The 26,634-nt window shown below is 42.3% G+C and overlaps 1 protein-coding gene across 1 annotated transcript in view; it reads left to right on the top strand.

The window, feature by feature from the left end:
• Window positions 1-26,634, top strand: part of Snw1 (SNW domain containing 1) — a 31,295-nt gene that overhangs the window by 443 nt on the left and 4,218 nt on the right. The window contains exons 2-11 of the mRNA XM_075948314.1: window positions 4,730-4,883; window positions 9,682-9,843; window positions 17,380-17,475; window positions 17,565-17,671; window positions 19,335-19,439; window positions 20,569-20,638; window positions 21,117-21,182; window positions 22,827-22,943; window positions 24,093-24,234; window positions 26,359-26,455. Of these exons, the coding sequence (XP_075804429.1) occupies window positions 4,730-4,883; window positions 9,682-9,843; window positions 17,380-17,475; window positions 17,565-17,671; window positions 19,335-19,439; window positions 20,569-20,638; window positions 21,117-21,182; window positions 22,827-22,943; window positions 24,093-24,234; window positions 26,359-26,455 (1,116 nt within the window). The remainder of the gene's footprint in view (window positions 1-4,729; window positions 4,884-9,681; window positions 9,844-17,379; window positions 17,476-17,564; window positions 17,672-19,334; window positions 19,440-20,568; window positions 20,639-21,116; window positions 21,183-22,826; window positions 22,944-24,092; window positions 24,235-26,358; window positions 26,456-26,634) is intronic.

Here is a 26,634-nt window from a genome sequence, read left to right on the forward strand (position 1 = left end):
TAGAAAGCAGCGGCTGATTTATCCCTGCTGAGCAAAGCGCGCCGGTCTTGTGCGTGGCTTTCCAACCGCTTGTATGCTCTGGGCTTTGCCCTTTCCTTTCTTTTTCCGAAACAAAGATTTTGCAAAGAGCAAAAAGAGTTGGGAATGTCCCGGAACCGACCAAAAAATTTTTTAAATTGGCAACAGTAGGGGCTGCTGTTTGCTAAGTGCTCCGCTGCTCTGCGCTATAACTTTGGACCTTAGAATTTCTTTTGTACATAGAACCACCTCCGACTTTTGCTGCTCTTGGTTGCCTTGGTTACCGTATGTAAAGTGCTCCCATCTTTTAAGAAAAAGATACTAAGTGGGAAATTTCCCAAAAGTTATATAACTCCTAGTTGCTCCGAGTGGAAAAACTTTCCATGCGAACTCAGCAGGAAAAGTCTTATTGGGTGTTAAGCAAGTATTCATTTTTGGATGTTGTCTTTCACCTGTTTAACCCACTGCTCATATATGTCCTGGCTTGTAACAGTCCGAGTCCTAAAAGTGTTTTGGTCACGGGAATTACTGTTTGTTGTCCTGGTTTGTCCTCGAGGTTGTAGATACAGAACGAAATGTATTTTTTGGCACCGGGAAGATGGATAAGTGACACGCAGATGAAAACAGTGCCGGCAGGAGGGACTGTGAATTCCAAGGCCAACCTGGTCTGTGATGCTGGTTTAAGTTCCGAAAGAAGAAAACAAAAACAGCCAACCTACCCACTTAACACATCTGGTAAAAAGATATCAGATGAGAATTTGTCTAGACCAGATTGACCTGTAGGTGTCTGTAGGGATTGTTTTTCTAGCTAAGACATGCAGGACCAGCCAAACCACTATGGGCAGCACCATCCTCTACACGAGTGGTCCTGAACCGTTAAAGCCAGATGAGCATAAGCCAGTCTGCCAGCCAGCAAGCAGTTCATATGGTGCCCTGCCTGCCTGCCTGACTGACAGACTGCCTGTCTTCCTCCCTCCCTCCCTGCTTACCTCTCTGTAAGAAAGCAAGTCTCTCATGCTTTGATTGGTGAGTGAAATCTCGCTGCCTTTGAGTTCCTGTCTTGACAATTCCTTGGTAAGTTGTGACTTGGAATTGTAAGCCAAATAAGCCCCTCCTCCTTTAATTTTTTTTTTTTTGGCCAGAGAATTTTAATAACCACAACGGAAATGAAATTAGAACCAACAGAAAATGCTTATTTGTGTAGTATTAGCCTTAGTACAAAAAAAAAAAAGTGAGTGAGTCATGCAGCCTGTAAATGTTACAGGTAGCAGACATTTGAGGGTTCTTCAGGCCCTGTGGTAGGGATTGGTAGGGTTACGAGGGGAAAAGTGGGATTTGAAATGAATGCACTCAAGAACAGCGCCAGGATATGGTGTGTGTTGTGTGCTTAATGATATGAAGTCTCAAAATGGACAAGCTTGGGGACTACAGAGCTTTCAGTTGGCGTTCGTTAGTATGTTTTTAAAATATCCTTTATAAAAACTAGCAAGTGTGGGCTGGAGAAACAGCTCAGTGGTTAAGAGCACTGGTTCAGGTCCCAGTAACCTCATAGTGGCTCACAACCATCTGTAACTATAGGTTAGGATCTGACTCTCTCTCAGTCTCTAGAGGCACTAGTCATGTATGTGGTGTGTAGACAGACAGACATACATACATACATACATACATACATACATACATACATGCAGGCAGGCAAAGCACTCATACACATGAAAATGATGTAAACCTATATTTTTAAAAAATGGTGAACAAACGAATATGTTGGGATTTTTGTCTGTTTTAATGGGGTTTTGTTTGCTTGTTTAGTTTCATGAACTATCCTTAAAATAAATCTAATCCAAGGGGGGGAAGGGGAGGGTGTTAGGTCCCAGAGGCAGCATCTGTAGAGATCAGCCACGCCTTATCCCTTCACTCACTGCTTAGCTCGGAGTCTTCTCCCCTGCAAGTTTATTAATGTAAGGTATTGCTCAGTTCTGCTGGCTGCTGTGGCTCCACCATATTTCAGCAACTTCTGCTGCCAGGGGCCACCAGAATCCATCGCAGCACATCTCTATACTGAACCTGAAGAGAATATCTAATACTTAGAACAGTAGGCCGGACGATGGTGGCGCACACCTTTAATCCCAGCACTCGGGAGGCAGAGGCAGGCAGATTTCTGTAAGTTTGAGGCTAGCCTGGACTACATAGCTAGTTCGAGGACAGCCAGGGCTGTTACACAGAGAAACCCTAGTTTGTAGCCAGTGAAACAAAAGTACTGGTGACCAAGTCTTAGGCTTGCCATTGGAAACAGGCAGTTTTGTGGGATTGAGTTCTCAATCTCTGGGATCTGAATCAAATTAAGAAGTGCCTAGCTAGTCATTCAAAGCATCACTTATTTGCTTGGCGAATGAGAAAAGAACTTCACGTGCCTAGTGTCACGTGCTTGTTGATTATTTGGTGAGGTGGTAAGGTAAGCTTCCTGTGCCCTTATACCTTCTGTCCTCACAGAGCTTACTTACATTAAGAGAGTTACGTGAGAGAAAAAAACAAGCAACAATGCATTCAGATAATATGACAAGGTTAAGGCATTAGAATGAAGCTTACATGTTTGGGGTACGGGGCCAACAGGAGATGTCTTAGTGAATAAAAGCACCCGCCAAGCTTGAAGATAGGAGTTCCATCCAAGAAACCCACATGGTGGAAAGAGAACTGACAACCACAAGTTGTCCTGTTGAGACGGTGCCATGGCATACATACCCCCCCCCGTCCCTACACAAACTAAATAAAAATGTAATTTTTGCTAAGTGTGGTGGTACATACCTTTAATCCTAGCACTCTGGGGTAGAGACAAGCAGATCTCTTGCATTTGGGGTCAGCCTGGACTACATAGTGAGACCCTATCTCATAAAATTAAAAGATGAAAGGAAAAGGTAATGTTAAAATTTGTAGAATAGTAGCTATTTTGATTTGGACAGGGTAGTTCGAAAATATCTCTAGTAATTGAGTGGAGACGTGCGTACTAAGTAAGGTGCAGACGGCTCGAAGACCAAGGAGAGAGTGTTCTATGGAAGCATTCTGAAGGGGCTGGGGAGGTGGCTCAGCTGGCAAAGCACTCGTCTGCCACACGTTCTTGACAATCTCGTGCAAAGCCAGGACTTAAAGTTCAAAAGAGCGCACACACTCACAGTAGGGAAGCTTGAAACATTCCAGAGAAGTCACTTTACTGTTTTATGGCAAAGGGAATAACAGGAGTAGAGGTTTCGAGATGGCTTGTGTAAGTAAAGGCAAGGATGTTAGACGGTGAAAGCAAAGGGCAGAGCAATCTCTTGTGGGCATTGAAGGAATCTGTGTTACCAGACGAGGCCTGGACAGTGGGGGACAAAAGAAGCAGAAGGTGTGGTCCTGTCCTCAGGTTGCTCAGTCTGGTAAGAGGATGGGTAATTGACTAGATGTTTGCAGTACGGATAGATAGGTGGTGTACACATGGCCAACCCACGCTGGGGGATTCAGGATAGCACCAAACAGTCGAGCATCTGTGGAACAAACAGTGGCACTGCTGACTGCTCTGTGGATGTTTTCATGTAATGCCTATGAAGTAGATCTCTAACCTTTGAAGATGGGGACAGTGGTTCAGAGCAGGTAACTTCTTGTGTTTTTAAGTTGCATGGGTGGGTTTTAAACTTGTAAAGTCTCCCTCTGGATTTGATTGTACTGATGTATGCTGTCACGGCTCTGCCCCTTTCCTTATCCCCTCCTGTTTCTGTAGTTTGTATTTGCATGTGTGTGATTGTCTTTCCTTGGAAGACTACATAAATCTTTCTGAGTGTGTATTCTCAGTGTCTACTTAGAATGTATCTTGCACCAAGTCATCAGTGTGTAATTTTTGAATAAATAATTAAGCTTTCCTGCTTATTCGAGTATGTTTATTAGCCAGAAATTAACAAAGAACTTGACTTCTGTCTTTCCTTTAAAATATCTATTTACCTACTGATAATCTTTGTGTGTGTGTGTGTGTGTGTGTGTGTGTGTGTGTGTGTGTGTACTTTGGATAAGCTTTGTAATGTTTACAATACAAGAAGTTTAGGAAGAATTTAGTAAGAAGGATCTTTGACTAAATAGTAAGTAGCTACGTGTTCAGGATTCTACTGTTTGAACAGTTTTTGAGTTGGGAGTGGGGTAAAGAGAATATGGCCAGGATACAACTTTTGTGCAGCCCTGATAGTTCATGCCTTTAATCCTTTAATCCCAGCATTGGGGATATACAGTAAGACCCTGTCTTCCCCGCCCCCCCCCCAAAAAAAAAGCACAGTAGTGTTACCATTTATCTATAAACTCAGAACTTTAGAGGCTGAGGCCGGAGGGTGGCAAGTTCAAGACCATCCTGGGCTACCTAACTAGACCTTGTTAAAAACAAAAATCAAGAAGAATTTTTAGGAGACAGTGCACTGGAGGTTGGCTTCTGTGTAAAGTATGGAAGTACAGAATTCGGTATCTTGTCACTTGTGTAAAAGTACCTGTTAGGTTTTAATTCTGGACAACTGTTTGCCCTTGGCACAGTCAAGGGGTTTCCACTGTATGTCTCTGAGTACTTCCTTTCCACACCTAAGGAAGTGGTAAGTGTTGAATGCCTCTATAAATCATTGAAAAATTTGTTGACTGCGCAAAGAAAAATTGTAATAAATGTGTTTTGTTTTTAATTCTGTACTTGGTATTTAATCCTGATCCCCTGTAGCTTTTTACCTGCGCCCACTCAGCTGTCTCAGGACCAACTTGAAGCTGAAGAAAGAGCAAGATCTCAGAGATCACGGCAGACCTCTTTGGTCTCTTCACGAAGGGAGCCTCCCCCGTACGGGTACCGGAAAGGCTGGATTCCGCGCTTGTTAGAGGTAAATCGGGCTGAAATTTATTATTGAGCACTTGTAAAATAGATGTAAACCCCGGAGGAGGACTGTTAGCAGCAGTGCGACAGAAATAATGGTGGTAAGTTCTGGAAGCATGTTCTTCCTCCCAAGACTTTACTCTTGCTTATCGTCACGGTTTGTGATCAGCAGAGAATCACTGCTTTTGCTTCATATTGTGCAGAACTATTGAACTATTGAACTTGTACAAAAGGAACTAGCGTACATTTTTTATAGATGTAGGCCTTCCAGCCCATGAACAACAATGGGAAGGTAAGATCGAATGGAAGGAGCAGGCAACAGCACCCCTGACACCTGACAATTTCAGTTCAATTCCCAGAACCCACAGTGGAAAGAAAAATCTGTCCCTGAAACTTTTGCAAGCACTGTGACATGTGACTGTGCTCTGTTCATCTCTCTTTCTGTCACGTATACACAGATACATACTAATAATAATAAATAAAAATTTGAAATCTTTGTAAGGGGTAGAATCGGGGTTTTGTGTTTGAGTTGTGTCCACTCTCGCCCCACCTCCAACAGTGGGAATAACTTTGTTTCAGGGAACAACCCGGTGGGGTCTCCTGTGCTGGTGTATGTCCTCTGTGTTAGCTCATGCCTGATCATGATATGACATACTTTTCTAGGAGTATAAGCAAAGAATGATTTGGAATGGTCGTACTGCTGATTTGTCTCTAAAGAACAAATTTCCTTGATAGAGGCAGGAGGATCTCTAGTTCAGCCTTTCTACACAGGGAGTTTCAGGACGGCTGGGCTACACAGAAACTGTCTGAAAAACAAAACAGAATCTCTCTCTGCTTTCATTAAGCCTTTTTCTTTTTCCCAGTATTCTCATCCCTTCAAGTATTCCTTCATTTCCTAACCATGCTCTGACATTCTGAATGAACAACATCATTTTTGTACCCAGTTACTGTTGTCTTTGATTTTTAAGATTCTTTTATTTTATATGTGTGGGTGTTTGCCTTTATATGTGTACCACATGCATAGAGTGCCCTTGAAGGTCAGAAGAGGGCCTTGTATTCCCATGGACCTGGAGTTACAGGTGGTTGTGAGCCACTATTTGGGCCCAGGGACCCAAACCTGAGTTCTCTGCAAAGAGCAGCCAGCACTCTATCAAGCCGCCTCTCCACCCCTTGTAGCACTTTCATGCATGGTTTTCGTGTCGGCCTTATAGATGAGGTCGATTCCTTTTTCTCAGTCCACTTCCAGGTGTGTTTATAGTGTCTTTGAATAGAAACACTGCTTAACATCTTCCCCGAAGCTGTTTGCACTGTGTCTCTCCGTGTTTGCCATGCCTCTGCCCATCCTGTTAGGTATAGAAAATGAGCACCTAAGAAGACCCTCCCTGCCTTGCTCCAACATAGCCCTGGGATTTTCCTTGTTGTTTCTGTTGTTTGGGGGTTTGTTTTGTTTGTTTCTATTTTCAGCTGGTCTTTATGAATTCTGCTATTGAAGGCTAGCCTTGCTGTTGCTAGTAAAGGATTTTGTTCTTGGTTTTGTCCTCTCTGAAATTGGTGAGATGCACACTAAGATAGTTTTCCAAGAGACTAGAATACCTTTCTTTCTGTCTGGAGCCGGACAGTGGTGGCTTGCCCGGTAGAATTTTAGCTACTGCCCCTTCTGAGAGGTTATAGATGTGCTCTGGGGCCTTTCCCCGGTTTACAGAGTGGGGAGAGCAGACATGATTTCTACACATGGGAGCCTTTGGGTGTTATGACATCTGTTGGCTGGTGGCTTTGATAGTCTTAATTGATTATCAAAGGTTTCGTATGTCCTGGTGCATCAGAGCAGTTCATTTGGAAATGAAACTGAACCGGCCAGCTAATCTGAAAATGCCGGGGATGCTTCGAGGGGAGTGACTGTTCTGGGAAGAAGGCATTTTGTTCTAGCTTTCAGAGCAAAAGCTGTGATTTTCTGCCAGGCTTAATGACCACATAATGCTAGAGCTACAGTTCTGAAGTGCTGATTATAGTTGAAGAACTCCAACAAATCTGAGCATGTGTCAAATTGATGGTCTGGGTACAGGAAGCACTTTTCTTAGGAAGACTTTATTTCTGCCTAATTTACAAGAAAATATCTCTTCTCACTTTATTCTATTGGTTTTCAAAAATTTCAGCCCGCTCCAGGCATATTGTGTCTCGGAATTCACATCGAAGATCTAATGAAATAGCAAGTGAGAAAAAAATCTTACAAAAGTGAATTTATTTTTGAATAAATACTCTCTTATCGATGAATTTCAGTGTTTTTGCTAACATTCTTGGTAATATGCGTTGAGTATACCTTATGTAATACACTTAGGACCAAAAGTAGTTCAAGTTTCAGGGGTTTGTTGTTGGTTTTGGGGTTTTTTTTGGGGGGGTATTTACTGATTTAAAAGAATTGGGGCAGCCAGACTTAGTGGTCTATGCCTTTAAGCCCAGCATTTGGTAGGTAGAGGATCTCTATGAGTTAGAAGCCAGTCAAGTCTACATAGTGAGACCCTTTCCTGAGGGGGATTAATTTCTAAAACAATGTGGAGCAGGGGGATATGCCATTGCTCAGAAATTGTTGATTTTTGTTTCATTTTCTTGTTGTTTTAACTAAAAGAAATGTATTTCAAAAGACGAAGCTTGTCTATACCTGGTGAGATTGACTCTGTGGGTAAGGGCACTTGCTCTGTGAGCATGAGGAAGTAAATTTGAATCCCTCAGCACTCACATACAGAGCTATCATCCCAGCATTTGGGGGACAGAGGCAGGTGGATTCCAATAACTTCCAGCCAGCCTAGCAGAAAAAGAGTTTCTGGGGCCAGTGAGAGGCCCCGTCTCAAGGCAATAGTGTGAAGAGTGGTAGAAGTAGACACCCAGTAGCCTATTCTGGCCTCTGTGCACGTGGGCGCATGCCCTGCACACTCAAGTGTACATCCCAGAGTCCAGTTTTCTGGGTCTGCATTCTGCATATGTGCTAGCTATGAGATCTTGAGGAGTCCTTTTTATGAAGACGGTCTCACTGTGTAGCCTTGGCTAGCCTTAAACTTGTTGGTCTCAAACTCGCAGATACCCGCCCACTTCTGCCTCCCAAGGGCTGGGATTAAAGGGGTGTCCCACCTCCCAGTACAGTTACTATTTGTGAACCTGCTCAAGTGTAAGTTAGACTTGATCTACAGAGGCTTTTAGAAATGCTCAACATAGACAAATTATCGGCAGAACACTGTTCTGCTTTAAAACTTGTAGTTCTCATTGTTTGAACGATATGTAATCACTGTTAGCGATGTGAGCCTGGCTGGAGGCGTATGTGTCATCCCAGTTGAAATAGGATCACTTTTGCTCAGGAGTTGGGGGTCATCCTAGCCAGCCTAGCAGAACTGGCTTTCTAAGATTCACCTTCTATGGTCCATAAGTTTCATTCCTCAAATTTGTAAGATAAGGACCTCAAAGCAGCTGGTTCAGGTGGGCTAGGGTTTTGTAAACCCAATGGCCATTAAAGCTATCCCAAGCCGGTGACTTTAGTTTCTTGTCTCATGGATTCAAGATGAAATCCACAGACCATAGAGGGTGAGTTTAGAAGTATTTATTGTAGAGCTCTTAGAGAAGGCAGAACTAGCTGCTGAGCAGGAGGGGTCTTATAGCCAATAAGGCTTTATTATTGGATGGAGGTGTGAGCTGGTCAGTCCAGTTTCCACCCCAACATGTCCAGAGTGTGGTTTCCAAGAAAGGAGCTCTCCGTTAGGGAAGGGAGCAGAAGTAAGGAACAACCTGACTTCTCTTCTAGCACCTTTGGCCTCTGGCAAGGATGAAGTTGCTGACAGGCCAGGGATGTTTCCAACTTTTAGTCACAAGAAAAAGAAAACTTGACTTTGCGGGTTCTTTTGGGTTTTGGGGTCCCCCCCAAAAAAAGTCATGACCAAATTCTATACCCTGATGTTACCACAAGGACATGGCTAGGGTCAATCCAAAAGAAAAACATGGTGACTCATTCTGGGTCCTTTCTGTCTTATTTATCTCATATAGCAGTGAATAAATCACATGTTAACAGAATCTGATTCTAAGAGCATTTCTTGGCATTTCTCCTAAGTTTAGCTCCACCTGATGCTGTATGTATATTACTGTGTATAATACTAAAACTAGTCTTTGGTTTATACTAAAATTTTTGTTATTTTATTCTAGCCTCTTAACATAAAATGCATATTCCTTGAGACAGGGTAGACGGCCCCTCCATGGCTTATTTGTCCAAGTAACCTTAGTATCATTTCCTCTGTCCTCCAAAAGTGAATAGTCCACACTGTATTACCTGGAGAGTTAAGACCACTTGGTGCCTTTGCAAGACGACCCAATTCAGTTTCCTGTACCCCTTTAGGGTGCTCACAACTCCATGTAACTAACTCTAGCTTGGAGAATCTGACCCCCTCTTCTAGCCTCTGCTGGCACCTGCACACATGTCACAGACAGACAGACAGACACACACACCCCTTACTAAAAAAGAAAAAGAAAATGCTTCCCTCAGATCTCCGTTTGTTTTCTCGTCACAGAGGCTTTCCCTTGTGTGATTTCTTTACACAGGCTGTCACACATAGCCACTCTACTGAAAGTACAGACCTCTTCCCAGGACCTGTCCAGTCTTCATGGTGTTTGTGTCTGTCCCTTTGCCCGCTAGCTAAACATAAACTGCACCGAGATACAAAGCTTGGCTCTGCTCACCGCTGTCCCTCTGACCTAGCAGATTCCATAGCTTGAATGAATTGCTGCTTACTATTAAATAGTCTTTTCACTTCTTCTCTCGTAATATACAGGATTTTGGAGATGGAGGTGCTTTCCCAGAAATCCATGTGGCCCAGTATCCCCTGGATATGGGGCGAAAGAAAAAAATGTCGAATGCACTGGCCATACAGGTGGATCCTGAAGGGAAAATCAAATACGATGCTATCGCTCGACAGGGGCAGTCCAAAGACAAGGTAATCTCTCACTGGCTTTGTTTATTTGCTTTGTTCTTGTTGATAAATATTTTGTGAAGTTTTACTACATTTTGTGGAAATGATAAATCACTTGCCATTTTGGGTTATGTTCAAATAGTGGTGAAGCTGGAGCTGGAGTGATGGCTCGGTGATTAAGAACACTTGTTCTTGTAGAGGACCTGAGTTCAATTCCCAGCACATGAAACTCTAGTTCCAGGGGTTCTGATGCCCTCTTCTGAACTCCAAGGCACCATGCATGCACCTGATGCACATACATATATGGGCAAAACATTCATGCACATAAATAAATCTTAAAAGACAGCAGTGACGTTGGGGTCTGATGGTAGTTAGTGTGCTCAGGCCCTGGGTTTGAATCCAGCAGCAAAATAAAATCACTATAAAATATATAACTGTAAAACATACTTAGATTAACTTTGTAACCATCAGTGACATTGTGCCTTGAAATTGTGCACAGATTGGTAATAGCTGCTCTTCCCTTTAGAACAGTCCACCATGCATAGCCCAGGCTGGCCTCGAACTCAGATCTTCTGCTTTCGCCCTCCCAGTTTTGTAGGCCGCACCCAGCAGTGATAGTTTTCCTACATAGGTTTTGTTTGTTTTTATATTTCAGAAAGTACTCTTGTATCCCAAAAGTGCTACCAAACTTGCAAAGTCAAAATCCCGTAAGACTTGTAAGAAAAATCAGCTTTGTTTTTGGCCTTGTAAGGGATGGCACGCAAGGCCTCATGCATGCTAGGCAAGTGTTGTGTACTGAACTGTGCCTCCAGCCCCAAGTCAGCTATTACTTTTGTCTGTATACAGAATCCCCTCCGTATGCCTGAGGAATATTTACACAAATGCTTGATTTCTTTTTGTAGGTGGAACTAACGATACAGCCCAGAATGTTTGTGTGTATGCCAAGTCTAGGCTCCACCACTAAGCTATAGCCCCAATTTTTTGTTTTGTTTTTTGAGACAGGGTTTTTTTGTGTAACAGCTCTGGCTGTCCTGGAACTCACTGTAGACCAGGCTGGCCTCAGGCTTACAGAAATCCACCTGCTCCTGCCTCCTAAGTGCTGGGATTAGGGTGTGTGCCACTGAAGCATTAGCCCAGCTAAACAAAAAATCGGGAGTCAAATATGAGGGTAAGAACCTGAAAGATCAGAGAAGCAGGGAGCAGCCTCTAGTCCTACCTCTCAGCTCTGCCTTACTACTTGCTGTCTCCTCTCTGTCTACAGTCTCCCAACCTCTACAGTCAGCTAGTGGCTAACTCCACCCTCTGACTCCAGGCAAGCTTTATTTGTCAGAGCAATCTTGCCACAAAACTGGCCACCACCACCACTTTCTTATTTAAATAGTTCATCTGGATATCACACAGACTCATGCTACCCAAATTTAATATCTTAAAAGGTAATCCCAAAACCCAAAATAAAGTTTAAAACAGTGTCATCATACTGTGACTACACTCAGCTGAGGAACTGTTTTGGAGTCCTTGCTTTGTTCTGTTTCTCTTGTAAGTAGTACTTGAGAGGAACAGATTGCCTTGGGATTGATGGCTTTCTTCAGTGCCTCTTTCACCTCTTCTGGACTCCAGTTTACCCTCTAAAGCAGTGCTTCTCAACTTGTGGGTCACGACACCTTTGGAGTCGGATATCAGATTTCCTGCCTATCAGATATTTATAGTACGAGTCATAACAGTAGCAACATTGCAGTTATGGAGTAGTAGTGAAATGGTGTTGTACACCTTTGATCCCAGGAGGCAGAGGCGGGTGGATCTCTGAGTTCAAGGCCAGCCTGGTCTACTGAGTGAGTTCCAGGACAGCCAGGGCTACACAGAGAAACCCTCTCTCCAGAAACCAAAAAAGGAAAGAATGTAAATAACTTTATGGTTGGGGGTTTCCGCAACATGAGGAACTGTATTAAAGGGTCTCAGTGTCAGGAGGGTTGAGAACCATTGCTGTAAAGTCACACCCATCGTCCATTGTTCCTCCATTGGGGCTGCTGGGCTTTAGAAAAATACAGTCATTCAAATTTTTATCCCATTGTACACTTGTTCCTGTCTACCCTGTCCGGTTGGGAACAGGTGACTCTCCCATCTGTTTGAGTACAGGGATGGAAGAAAATGCCCTCTGTTTATCCTGTACTTGTCTTTTCCTGTGTCACCTCACTGGGGCAGTAGGCATTTTGTCTTTCGCCTGTTTTGTTCTCCCAGGTTACTTGTGGTTGACATTTGAGTATACTTGCTTTTCTTGTCTTTTAAAAGAAAATATCCCGTCTTCCAAGCTCCCTCTAGATAGCACTAAACCTCCTCTCTCTTCTTTTCTCTGCACTGTCCTCGGTTCCTGCCAATGCTCATGCTCCAGTTCTCTGCTGCACTCCCTTCCCGCATCAGCTCGGTGCTCATCTCAGCTGGTTGGCCAGGTGGCTCCGCTCCATAGGAGCACATTCTCTATGTTCTAATATGATTTGTTTCTGTGGCTGAGGACTGACCCCAGGGCTTGTGCTTACTAAGCCCTCTACCACTGAGCTATATCCCAAACATATACCTGATTATATGTTTGAATTCCATCAATGTCTTCCTGATCACCTCTGCCAAAAGCCTGGAAGTTCTGTTCCTTGTTTTATATACATACATATCTAATACATATATATTTGTTATGCAGGTAGAACTGGGCACAGTGGTGCACACGTGTCGTGCCAGCAGTTGTAAGGGTAAGACAGGAGAGTTACAGGAGAGGTCAGTGTCTCTGTTAAAAAGAAAGAAAAAAATTTGGAATTTGAGGCTGACACGATGGCTCAGCAGGTCAAGGCACTTGCTGCCAAGCCTGACACCTCACAGGGAGAGAATCAAGTCCTGAAAGTTGTGCTCTGACCTTCACGTGCATGCCATGGTACATGTGCACCCACAAACATGCACATAAAGTAAATAAAATAAAAAATATATACTTTATAGGTAGTCTGTTCTGATGGTAGAAGAAACCTGTGGAGAGCCACGGGTGCTGATGCATGTCTTTAATCCTGGCAGAAGCAGGCAGATCTCTTGAGTTCAAGGCCAACTGGAGCTACATAGAGAAATCCTGTCTCAAAAAACAAAACAACAAAAAGACACCTGATCTCCTTTGCTTTTTCTGGTATTTTATTTGCCAGGGGTAGCAGCTTTAACTGCAGTGATGTATGTCTTTCTAGATTCTGTTATGGATTAAATTGTTAAAACTGAACTGTAGAACTTGGGGTTTCAGTATGTGCTCAAAGAAGGTTTCCAAAACATCATCCTTTGCATAATAAAGGCCTTTTTTATACTGAAGCCACTAAAGCTGAACCCAGAGCTGGTCATTTAGAAAGATAACTCTTAGGTCCATACAACACTTTTGGTTTTTGCTTTGTCTTGTTTTTAAGCTAAAAGTGGATGGATTACTCTAGAATTCATTGAACGACTTAGCTTTGGTTGAGTGGCTGTCATCCATTGACCTCCTAAGGGGGTGCTTCTTTTTTTTTAAAAATATTTATTTACTTATTATGTATACAATATTCTGTCTGTGTGTATGTCTGCAGGCCAGAAGAGGGCACCAGACCTCATTACAGATGGTTGTGAGCCACCATGTGGTTGCCGGGAATTGAACTCAGGACCTTTGGAAGAGCAGGCAATGCTCTTACCCTCTGAGCCATCTCTCCAGCCCCCAAGGGGGTGCTTCTTGATAATTCAGAACTGTCTGGAGAATTGCACTGTGTGCAACGTGGCTGGTGCTACCTGTTGGATGCCAGCAGTGCCCTGGCTACCACTATGGTCTGAACCAGAACATCCTGCTCATGTACAGAGCCTTTGGAGGGAAGCCAAAGGAGCAATAGTTCCCTGCTTAGAAAACTGTGGGCTTTCTGTTGTAGGAGGAAGAGATTACTTTCTGTACAAAATGGATTGTTAAAATTGATCATCATTCAGGAGACTGGTGTGCAGAGACCAAGAATGAAAACAGTCTGTTTGATTTTGAGTTTGTATTGTAGTATAGCATAGGTTTCTGATTTATTCTAGAGGAAACTAGTATTCTTTAGAACAAGGGAGTGCTCATTGAAATATTAATAGTGAAAGAGCAAGGCCATAAATGTTAGTGGTAGGTAGAAGAGGGGAAGAAAGACTTCATGTTTGAGGAAAGTCTACATGTGAAAGTACAATGCATAAGACATTGATAAGGAAAGAAAAGAGACATTCATAGGGCTGAAACATTTCTTGGGCTACATTTCGATAGAACTTTAAGATGGTGGCGCATGCTTTTAATCCCAGCACATGGGAAGCAGAGACAGGTGGATCTCCATGAGTTTGAGACCAAACTGGTCTACAGAGTGCGTTCCAGGACAGGCTCCAAAGCTACAGAGAAACCCTATCTCAAAAATCAAAGAAAAGAAAAGAAAGGGGCTGGAGAGATGGCTCAGCAGTTAAGAGCACTGACTGCTCTTCCAGAGGACCCGGGTTCAATTCCCAGCACCCACATGGCAGCTCACAACTGTCTGAAAATGCAGTTCCATGAGATCTGACGCCTTCACACCAATGCACATAAAATAGTTAAGTAAATCATTAAAAAAAATTAGAAAAGAAAAGAAAGAAAGGAAGGAAGAAAGAAAAAGCTTTATAGACTCTATAGACTTTGGTGATGTCTTAAAAGCCCTGGTGTGTGTAGTTTTCATTCTGAAACTTTTGTGGACAACATACCGTGTATGATAGTACCTAAAGGGATGCCGTTAACCTCTTCCCAAATTCCAGCAGCTTCAAATGACCCTGTGACAAATCCCGTGTTGTTAACTGTTTATGCTTGCAGATGACCTGGGGGATATGTCGAGCAGCTCACCTTTGTCAGTCATGTTCTTGTCAGTAGAGTAATCAGATGACATGCTGCTTTCTCTTGATGTTTTCAAGATGCTTTTATTTTTATATGCATGAGCATCTTGCCTGTTTGTGTATATGTATACCACATGTGTGCCTATAGAGGCCGGAAGAGGGTGCTACCCTGCCTGGCCTTGCTTTTCTCTTGATGATTATAGCTGTTTATGTTCCTGCCTTCAAGGTTATACTGTAGTTTTCAGATGATTCCTCCCAGCCTTATTGCTTACTGTGATATGCTGAGTTTCTTCTTCAGCACGTTTGGTTTTCAGGCTGTAAACTGTGGGAGTTTATAGTTAATTACCACAAAGGAATCTTGCTCCTGAGATGTCCTTCACTCTGACTTGTAAGATGCTAGAATCTTACTGATGCTCGTTTAAAGCATTATTAACTTTAGAATACCCAAATAAGAAGCAGCAAATGGCTCTTATGTGCTAAATTAGTGTTGAGACTATATTGAACATACATGACTACTGGGGAGCCATTTACTCAGAATCTCCCTGTAATGTCTACTGTGGAAAACTGGGTAAGTCATTGTCTTCTCTACAGTATTAGTTTTCAGGTGGTGGAGATAGAGATTTTTCCACCCTGAAAAGAAATAAGACTTTTGAGGTTATTTACTTATGTGCTGAGCCTTACTCTTCTCATTATTGTGTGTCCCTTATAAAATTAACACTTATAAAAAGACAGTCATTGATGGCTCACTTAGGTCCCCATGGTTACGCCCGTGCTATAGTCCCATTCCTTCTTCTCATTCTTTAAATAGCAATTTAGACATTTCAGTCTATAGCATTGTATAGAAGTTCTGAGCCAGGCACTAATGACACACTGGTGGTCCCAACTTATTGGAAGATGGATCAGGAGGACCCCTTAGTATGGTAGTTTGGGATCTGCGTGGACACCATGCCCTGTTGTAGCACGGATAGTTAAAAAACCAGAGTCAGATATTGGGGTTGAACCTGAAAACCAGAAAAGCAAAGCACCCAAGCCACTACCAAGGCTGGGTGACCGCAGACTAAGCCTCTCTCTCCTCCCATTTTATATTCCCTCTAGTGCTGGGGTTAAAGGTATATAACTCCCTAGTACTGGGATTAAAGGTGTGAGATACTACTGCCTGGATTTGTTTCTGCATTGATCTCCATTGTGGCCTTGAATTCACAGAGATTCATCTCCCAAATCCTGTGATTAAAGGTGTGTGTCACCACTGCCTGACCTCTAGTGGCCTAGCTTTGCCCTTCTGATCTTTAGGCAAGCTTTATTTATTAAAACATAAAGAAGGCTGGGTGGTGGTGGCGCACGCCTTTAATCCCAGCACTCGGGAGGCAGAGGCAGGCGGATCTCTGTGAGTTCGAGACCAGCCTGGTCTACAAGAACTAGTTCCAGGACAGGCTCCAAAACCACAGAGAAACCCTGTCTCGAAAAACCAAAAAAAAAAAAAAAAAAAAAAACTTTAAAACATAAAGAAAATGTCACTGTACCCTGTTTTCTGTCTCTCCTCCACCATTCTCCATATGAATAAGGCATTCTAACATACATTTATTCCTTCATTAATGCAGAAAGTATTAACAGAAAGTCTTCTGTAGACCAGTTATTATTTGCAGGCATCAGAAATCCATTAGTGAGTCATTCCCTTTGGTAACAAGGTATGATTTTACAAACCTTGTGGGTGGATATGAAGTTTAAATTCGCCTGAATCACACATGTATGCATGCAGAACCACACGATATCAAATAATAAGAACTCAGTAAATACAAGCTGTGGTCATTATTTTCACTGGGAAGGGAGCTTCAGTTGAGTAATTGTCTAAATCAAGTTGGCCTGTGGGTATGTCTGTAGGAGATTGTCTTGATAATTGATAATGCAGCCCATTGTAGACACCACCATCCCCTAGGCACAGGGGTTCCTGCATCTTGTGAGTCAGGCGAAAACCGCAGAGATTCACCCATTTCTCTCTGCTCTTGACTGGATATAATGTGACTAGCTGCTTGAGTTCCTGCCTTGACTTCTCTCAAGAACTCTGAACTTGGAATTGTAAGCCAAATAAACTCTTTCCTTCCTGAGTTTCTTTTGGCCAGCCTGTCACAGAGACAAAAATAAAACTAGATCACTTGTATAAATATATTTTTGTTTTTCTCTTACTCTTGTAGAAGAAAATATTCTGGGTTTTTTCTTTTCGTTATGTTCACTTTCCTAGTTTGTGAATAGAATTGATTCCAGAAAACAGAAACATTATAAATAGGATGAGGTCAATGGAATTTTCTAGGCCCAGTGAATTTGGAAATTATTTAGTAACCCGACTTAAATTCTGATGAGTTTTTAATCCAAAATAATGGTGCTATAGGCAATTTATATCATTAATTTCAAGTCTGAGTGAGCCTCAAAAATAGAGATCACTGATGCATAAGATGTTGGTAGAATGTATTTGGAAACTGACTTGATTAGAAGATTTCAAATAATTTAAATGCATGGGGTCAACGGAAAGTGATCAGCTTGGAGCCGTGGCAGCAATTTGTGTACATATTTTAAGCTTCTTTAGTTTAAAGTTTGGGCAACAACTGAGTGTTCTAAATGTGTAAATATGCTGAAAGGACATGTTGACATCTAGAGTGACTTAATGAGGTTGCTTCTCTCCTGTGTTCCTAAGCTGCTTGTGTTTGAACACTTTAGGTCATTTACAGCAAATACACTGACCTGGTTCCAAAGGAGGTTATGAATGCAGATGACCCAGACCTGCAAAGGCCTGATGAAGAAGCTATTAAGGAGGTAAATAGGAGTTGGTATATGTGATTATTTTAGATAACTGTATGACCTTATTAATTTCTAACTGCTTAACATGATGCTTCTCATCTCAGATAACAGAGAAGACAAGAGTAGCCCTGGAGAAGTCCGTATCGCAGAAGGTTGCTGCAGCCATGCCAGTTCGTGCAGCTGACAAGTTGGCTCCTGCTCAGTATATCCGGTATGCATCTTGCTGGACGTATTAGTTGTGTGTCAATTCCATAGGTGGGATCTTGATGACTCCCACCAGCTTACAAAGCCAGTTACAAATGCATTGTCTTAATGACTTTTGTTTGCAGAAGGGTTTTTATTATTATTTTGCTTTTAAGATCTATTTATTTGGTGTATGAGTACTCTATTTGTATATATGTCTGTAGGACAGAAGTTGACTCTGAATCCCATTATAGATGGTTGCTGGGAATTCAACTCAGGACCTCTGGAAGAGCAGCTTAACTATTGAGCTATCTCTCCAGCCCCAGAAGTTTTGTGGGGTTTTTTTGGTTGTTGTTGTTGGGGGATTGTTTTTTTTTGTTTTGTTTTTTTGTTTTGTTTTTTTTATATCTGCGTTAAAATGTTAACTGTTCTAAGCTGGGTAGGGTGTCACATTCTTAGGCAATGTCGTGTGACTCTCTAGTAAGACCCTGCCTCAAAACCAGATGTTAGCTGTTGTGCTCTTCATATGACTAAAATGATAAAATCAAGGTTTGGGGAGTTTTGATTTTCAGTGTTTTAGACAATAACCGTTACCTATGGTATATGACCTAAACTACAATTGCTTAGAGTTTCTAGTTATATTTAGTAAACATTTATAATGCTGCTAACTGTTGAGGGCCTTCACTGGACTGTCTATGTAAGGAATGGTCGAAACTAGATATTAAGGGAAAACTTAAGGCTTCTGTAGGCAGAGGCTGCACGTTGGTTTCCTGGCCACCCAGACCCGAATAATCATACAAGAACTGTATTAATTACAACACTGTTTGACTGATGTCTCAGGCATATTCCTAGCTAGTTCTTACATCTTAAATTAAACCATTTATATTGATCTATGTATGACCGCAAGGTTGTGGCCTACCAGTAAGGTTCCGATGTGGCATCTGTCTTTCTTGCTTTGCCTTCTTTCTCCCAGCATTCAGTTTAGTCTGCCTCCCCAATCCCTGCCTAGCTCTATTCTGCCCTGCCATAGGCCAAAGCAACTTCTTTATTAACCAATGATAATAAAATATATTCATAGCATACAGAGGGGAATCCCACTTCAGAATTCTGCTACAGTTTTTACAACATACACTGCATGTTGCCAGTGGGCATACTACTTATAATTATTTTTTCCTTTAAAGAAAATGATTCATTTATTTATTGTTATTTTTTATGTATGGGTATTTTGCCTGCATGCCCAGTGCCCAACGAGGCTAGAAGAAGGAGTTGCAGGAACCGAAGTTGCCAGCAGTGGTGAACTGACATGTGGCTGCTGGTAATTGAACTCTGGAAGAGCAGCCTGTTCTCTTAACTGTTGAGTCTCTCCAGCACTGGCCATTTTTTTCCATAATATAGACTTAAAAGTAGGTGCTAGTTTTAGACCTGCAAAGCTGGGCAGGTACATTTCACAGGTGGGATGTGGAAAGAATGAGGAGGGAAGTCACTAACCACTTGAGTGCATTTTGTTTGATTTGGTTTCTATTTCTTCTCTGGTCTGCTTCTGGCTGCCGTGCCTAAATGTATGGTTATTTTACATCAGTACTTCTGAAAAGAATTGGAAGTGTAGTCACATGGAACTATAATAGAAGATAAATGCCGAACAAAAAAAAATTGAACTAATTACACCTTTAATTTTCATCTACTTTTCTTAGCTATACACCATCTCAACAAGGTGTAGCATTCAACTCTGGAGCTAAACAGAGAGTTATTCGGATGGTAGAAATGCAGAAAGATCCAATGGAGCCACCAAGATTCAAGTAAGTATCTGGCTTCATGACTATCTTAATTATGTTTCTATTACAGTGACCAAAAAGCAAGTTTATTTGACTTACCTTTCCACATTGCTGTTCATCACTGAAGGAAGTCAAGATTCTGGAGGCAGGAGTTCATGCAGAGGCCACAGAGGGGAGCTGTATACTAGCTTGCTTCCTGTGACTTATTCGGCCCACCTTATAGAACCTAGGACCAACAGCCGAGGGATGGCACCACCCACCATGAGCTGGGTGCCCCCTGCATTGATCACTAAGTAAGAGAATGCCTTACAGCTGGATTACAAGGAGCATTTCCTCAGCTGAGACTCCTCCATCTCTGATGACTCTAGCTTGTGTCAAATTGACACACAAAACCTTACCTAGTACACTGAGAATGAAACAGGAAGAGTGTCCCACATGTTCATCAGCAGGTGAATCAGTGAACAAACATTAGTACATCAGGACCTGCAGGATTGTTGGGCCAAGAAAAGGAATAAACTATTGCAGTAACATAGAGTCTGAAAATGAGTGTGCTACATGAAAGAAGTGAGACGCAAACAAGTTATACAATGTTAGGGCTCTGTATATAACTCTGGAAAATGGGGTCAACAGGAAGGCTCAAGGGTTAAAGACAATTAATGCCAAGTGGCCAGAGTTCAGTTCCTGGGAATCCACTCATTCAGAGTTGTTCTCTGACCTTCATACTTCCATACATGCATCCCTCCCCCATCCACAGAGAGAGATAATAAATAAATTAATCTTAAAAATTCTAGAAAATGGCAATTTTATCCTTAGTTACAGAAACTTGATCAGTGACTGCCTATGGAGAAGAAAAGGGGTAGGCACGAGGCACAACACATGTAGAAGTTAAGATGGTGAGGATGCTCACTTGTCTAGATTGTGTTACCTAGGTGATGGGGTTGTACAGTTACATCAAGCCATGAGTGTGTTGTAACTGTGATATGAATGGTGACAGTGGCCACATTTTATTAGCTATCAAAACCATGAGGTGTCCCACGAGCATTCATCACAACAGAAACTTAAAATGAGAAGGGGAGGCTTAGGACCTGATGACCAAAAAGCAATTGGGGACTTTATGCTCTGATTATTTGTTTTCCTTTGATATATTATTTAGGATTAATAAGAAAATTCCTCGGGGACCACCGTCTCCTCCTGCACCTGTGATGCATTCTCCTAGTCGGAAGGTAATCCTCTTGATTTTTAATTTTATAAAGAGCCCTTCTGCCTATGGGTACATGTCACCATGACAGTTAAACTTTGTTTTACAAGGTCAAATATGGACCCGGTTAGGACTTCAGAATAGTGTGCTTATGAGAGTGTTCGTAAATACTTGCTGTTTTACCGCCAGTGACTTGGCCTCTGCTCTCAGTGGACAGGATCTGCCTGGCATGCAGAAGTACGGGATTTCATTTGAAAGCAGCTGCATTGCCCCGCCCCTCCAAGTCAGGCACTTTGAAGTATGGAAAGATACTGCCCAGCATTTCAGTGATCTGAAATCTTCTCCATCTTTCACGTTAGCTTTCCATGTGGCTAGAGTCCACTACACGGAACAGTGCGCACTGCTACCAGAGACGTTGCTGCAGTTGTCTGTTCATGTAGGGGAGCATCTGTTTGGTTTTGGAGTGAGACTGTAATAACAGCTCTCCCTCACCTGTGTTCCAGATGACTGTAAAGGAACAGCAAGAGTGGAAGATCCCCCCGTGTATTTCCAACTGGAAGAACGCAAAAGTGAGTTGTTTTTGTTTGTTTCGTCACTGGGTCTCTTAGGGTCTCAGGGGGATTGTTCAGGAAGGAGCCACCTGGGATTTTCCTTGAAACGTTACTGCCTCACTTAGCTAAACATCCACAGTAAGAAGGTGACAACTGCCGCGAACGAAGCTCAGTGGAAGAGCTTACATTCAGCATGAGACCCGCTGTACCACCAAGACAGTGGAGACAGCTTCCTCGTATGGTTCAGTTACACTGGGCACTTGAATGCCGTGTGAATCTCTCAGGTGTATTCTAGCTATAAGAAGCACATAATTCTTCATGATGGTCAAATCTCTAATTAGAATTACTTTCAGAAAAAATTAAACCATTCTCATTGTTCACACGAGAAAGGAGAACCAGTGAGTGGGGTTTTCTCTGCCCTGGTTTCCAGTTATTCTTGTATGTAGCGTTGATGTTCACTATGTTGCCAGGCATGTGTGGTGTTGCATGCGTGTGATCCCTGCACACAGGAAGGCTACTCTGGGCTACATCACAAGATCCTGTTTAAAAGAGCCCTAAAAGTAAAAACCTATTTATGGCAGAGCTTGATGGCATCCTTGAGGCAGAGGCAGGCAAGTCTCTGTAGTTTTGAGGTCAACCTGGCCTAATAGTGAATTCCAGGACAGTCAGGGCAAACAAAATTTCTAAGTATCTCAGCCAACTTCCAGCTTCTCCAGGAGTTAGTAAGAATCTATAAAATATGGGATCCATTTCCTAATTCTTATTCTTTATAGGCTTGGAGTTCAGTTCATGATTCACTTTATGGGTGAAAGCTGCAACTTTAAGCCATGAGTTAAATACAAATCACGTATTCATCCTTCACTGGAATGGCTATTGGACCATCTTACTTGGGATTCATATCTGTGTATCCCTGTGACATGTTGAGATGATTCAGAAACACTGTGGGACTTTGTTGACGTTTATGGATTCTTTGTAGATGGGAGCTTTTTTATATTTTTGGTTTGGTCTTACTCTTTAGCCTAGAAGATCTAGGCTGGTCCTAAAGTTATAATCCTACTGCTTCAATCTCTCAAGTGGGGTTGTAGACATGTACCCCCACACCCGGCCAGCACTGTCTTATATGTTAGGAGACAATGGGCGTAAGATTAGTGTTTGGGAGAAGAGTTAGAATTCTGGGGAAAAAAAAAAAACAACTCAGGCCTCAAAGTCTTATGCATGTTCAGCATATTCTCTGGGTTACAGTGATTTGTCTGCGTTCTTATGACTGCTGGTTTTACTCCTGCACCGGCTATTTGACTGTGGGACAGTGATTTTCCTTTTACTGTGATTCACAGTTATTAACACAGTCACTGTTTTTAAGCTTGGACTCTTGCATCTTCCTGGTGGGTTCCAGTCTTCGATCACCCACTTCCTGACTCTGAACTTAGCGCCATCACTTAGCACTCTAACCCATCTTCCTCTGAGGTGGAGAGCGCTGTGTTACCAGCCTTGTGTAGTCACTAGGATGATTAGACAATGGGCCTTCCATGCAAAGCACGCACTATTAGTTGTTTTCCATAGTTGTGTGAGAAGTGTGGGAAATAGCAATTTGAGTGGCTCTGGCTAATGTTAGGTGGTGACTGTCACCTTGCTGAGCTGACTTGCCTTCTGCTTTCTCTTCAGGGTTATACAATTCCTCTGGATAAGCGGCTGGCTGCTGATGGAAGAGGACTTCAGACCGTGCACATAAACGAAAATTTTGCCAAACTGGCTGAAGCTCTATACATTGCTGATCGGAAGGTTGGTCATTTATAGTTTGCTGAATGTTCTTTCGTTTGTGAGCCTATACTTGTGTACCTCAGGTACTAAAGAGACTAACTTGTGTGTGCTGATGACACACACTAGTTACCAGTTGAAGCTCTGCTCAGAGCCGCACCTATCAGTGGTGATCTCTGCTCTTTCACCGGCATGCCAGAGTAATGGTTTTCTGGGCTGACCTCATTTTGTTGAGACTGCTGGGTACTATTGTACCTTGCATAATTTTCTTCTATTTTAGATGTAGACAATCCCCAAAAGGACAGTTGTAGGGGAAGATAGGTAAACATTCTGATTAAATGCTGCATAAAGTAGCATTGATGGTATTAACTATTGATATTACAAATGAGTGCTGTATTAATATCTACACGTGTAGACAATAAGTGGGTTCTTGTTTTATTTGTTTTTTGTTGGTTTTTGTTTTGTTTTTTTTTCTTCTAAAGTCTTAAAGATGTAGGCTAAGGTTTTGTCTTAAGATGAAGTCATTACTTTGGTAGATTTTGGTTTCTTGAGACAGGATCTGAGTTTCAGGCTCAGGCTTTGCTGGAACTCATTGCAATCCTTCTGCCTCAGCCTCCCGAGTTCTAGATTGCAGGTAGGCACTATCCTGTCCAGCTATTTTTATTTACCTATTTGCTTACATTTTGAGACTGGATCTCATTGTGGTTCTTCTGTTTTGTTTTTGAGACAGGGTCTCTCTACATAGCCCTGGCTGTGTTAGAGCTCACTGTATAGACCAGGCTGGCTTCAAACTCAAAGAGACCCACATATGTCTGCCTCCCGAGTGTTGGGATGACATGTACCACCCCGCCCAGCGGATGCCAGTCTTGGTTTGAACTTGTGGACTCAGATGATCTTTCTGTTGGGATTACTGGTGCTCACTATTAAGCTCAGCCCGAATTTCATTTTTAGATTGTTTCTGAGAAAGCATTAGTAATGTGCTTGACTTATAAAATCAAATGGCATCACTGTAGTTGCGGCCACCGAAACATTCCTCAGAGACACAAGGCCAGCCTTCCAGAATCTTAGTCTTTCCAGCAGCGACACCCGGCAGACTTCAGGAGGCAGTTTGAATACAGCTGTAAATATTTATCCTGTGGTGTGTTCCACTTCACATCTCACCTCACTTAACAGGCTCGTGAAGCTGTGGAAATGCGAGCCCAAGTGGAGAGAAAGATGGCTCAGAAAGAAAAGGAGAAGCATGAAGAGAAACTTAGAGAAATGGCCCAGAAAGCCAGAGAGAGGAGAGCTGGGATCAAAACCCACGTGGAAAAAGGTATAACAGTCTCGTATGGGGATTTACTTGGTGAGAAATACAGATCTCATTTGAGAATGTCTCCATGGAGGGCTGGGGGGGCTGTTTTATAATGTGTATGCATAAGAAAATTTAAAATTTAGATATTTCAGAAAAGTGTACAAGTGGGGTGTGACCTCTTCCTTATTAAGGTGAACTATAAACAAATGAAATACATATTTGAAATGGGCCTTCCATGTGGAAGTAACGAGAAATTCTTAGGCTTGATCAATTTACAGTTGGTCCTCTGTATCTCTAGGATCCTCAGCCACTAGTTGTGAATTGAAAGTATTGAGTTGGGCAGTTGGCATCTTTACCCAAATTGTGCAGGCTTCTTCTTCTAGAAAATAGGCCTGTAAGGGTCTTGAACATTCACCCATCAAAGAGTACACATGAGGTATGGGTCCAGGAACCAATCTCTATAGGCTATTGAGGGACAATTATACGTTTTTAAAAAATGTTTTTAGCATAGCCTAGCTGTCCTGGAACTTTATATATAGACCAGGCAGGCCTCAAACTCAAAGAGATCTGCTGGGTGCTGGGATTAAAGGCGTGGGATTAAACCTGACAATTATACCTTTAAATTTATGTTTATGCTATTGATAGACTTTATCAACTTTTAATCCCATTACGGTTTTCTTAAAATATAAAAAGAAAAAGTAAATTCCCAATTAAGTCAATTTGTCAACATTGTGAAATAATCCGGAGTTTTGCTAATTTGTAGATTAATGTATCTTCTTTTTTTTTTTTTTTTTTGGTTTTTCGAGACAGGGTTTCTCTGTGGCTTTGGAGCCTGTCCTGGAACTAGCTCTGTAGACCAGGCTGGTCTCGAGATAATTGTATCTTCTAGTCATTAAAACTGCCAGTGTTTTCTGCCTGGCTTTATATAATAATTGACATTAGTGTATCAAGTCTATTCACGAGAGGAAAGATGAATTTGTCATTCTTCTTTGTTTCTCCCTGAGACATGGGTTCTCTATGTAGTCCTGACTGTCCTGGAACTGGCTCTGTAGACCAGACTGGCCTTGAACTCAGAGATCTGCCTGCCTCTGCATCCCAAATGCTGAGATTAAAGGAATGTGCCATTCTAGACCTACAGAACTATGTGAATTCATAATTCTAATTAGGAAAACTGAATTTTTTTTTTAGACAGACCTGTAGGACTCGGTTCATTCCAAGCACCTGGTGTGTGACATCTTTTTTTAGAAACAGATCTTCAGCTAAATGGTAGAACACAGTAAGGTACAGCAGTCAGCATGAGTAAACACAGAAAGATAAGGAAGTCATCTTAGTCTTGTGTTGGGAGCATATTTGTAATCCTGGCACGTGGGAGTTTGAGAAGGGAGGGTTGCAGATTCCTGATAGACAGAATTGGTCTTCCTGGTGTTCCAGGCCATCCTGAATACATAAAGAGTTTGACTCAGAAAATTAGGAGAGAAAGGAGAGCAGGGTTATTTTTATTGTTGTCTTATCTGGAAAAAAAAAGTTTTAGGTTTTTTTCTAATCACATGGTAGTACACCTCTGCTCCCAGCACTAAAGAGACTGAGACAGGAGGATAGAAAGTTTGAGGGCATCCAGAGCTGCACAGTAAGAGCCTATGTCAAAAAGCCAGACCCAGCACTTTGAAGGCAGAAGCAGGCAGATCTCTGAGTTCGAGGCCAGCCTGGTCTATAAGAGCTAGTTCCAGGACAGCCATGGCTACACAGAGAAACCCTGTCTCAAACTGACAATTACCATTACTGGGTTTTCTTCTTCACCTGTGTGCTCACCTCTCCACCTCAGTCCAGCTTTCTACTTAGGTGCATCTCAAGTAAATTGAAGTCAGCTGACTTAGGAGTCCACAGTCCACAAACTAATTGGATTTAAATTGACTGCAAGTAACCTTAAAAAGCTGAGTGTGACTAAAAAGTAGTGGTCATGCATACCTGTAATCCCAGAAACAGGGAGGTGGGGATACGAAGATCCAGAATTCAAGGCTAGCCTTGGCTATATAGTGATACCCTGTCTCAAAAAATAGAAAAGTATGACATTTTCTATGGTTAAAGAGCCTCTTGTGCAAAATATGATTGCTAATGCAGTGTCGTAATTTTCAACTGTGTCCACAGAGGATGGAGAAGCACGCGAAAGGGATGAAATCCGTCATGACAGGCGAAAAGAGAGACAGCATGACCGGAACCTTTCCAGGGCAGCCCCTGATAAGAGGTAGGTCGCTGCTTGGCATAATTGCAGGTTAGGGAAAAGGGCATTGTTGTGCCTAAGTTCTTGAGCTTGTTAATAAGTTAACAGATAACTTTGTCTTTACAGAATTGACTCTCCCTAGAAGGCAACCTGCTCTCCCATCACCTTGTAGGACTAATATTTAGTATGGAGAATGGTGGGGA

Source organism: Microtus pennsylvanicus, chromosome 14 (assembly GCF_037038515.1).
Source record: "Microtus pennsylvanicus isolate mMicPen1 chromosome 14, mMicPen1.hap1, whole genome shotgun sequence".
NCBI lineage: Eukaryota > Metazoa > Chordata > Mammalia > Rodentia > Cricetidae > Microtus > Microtus pennsylvanicus.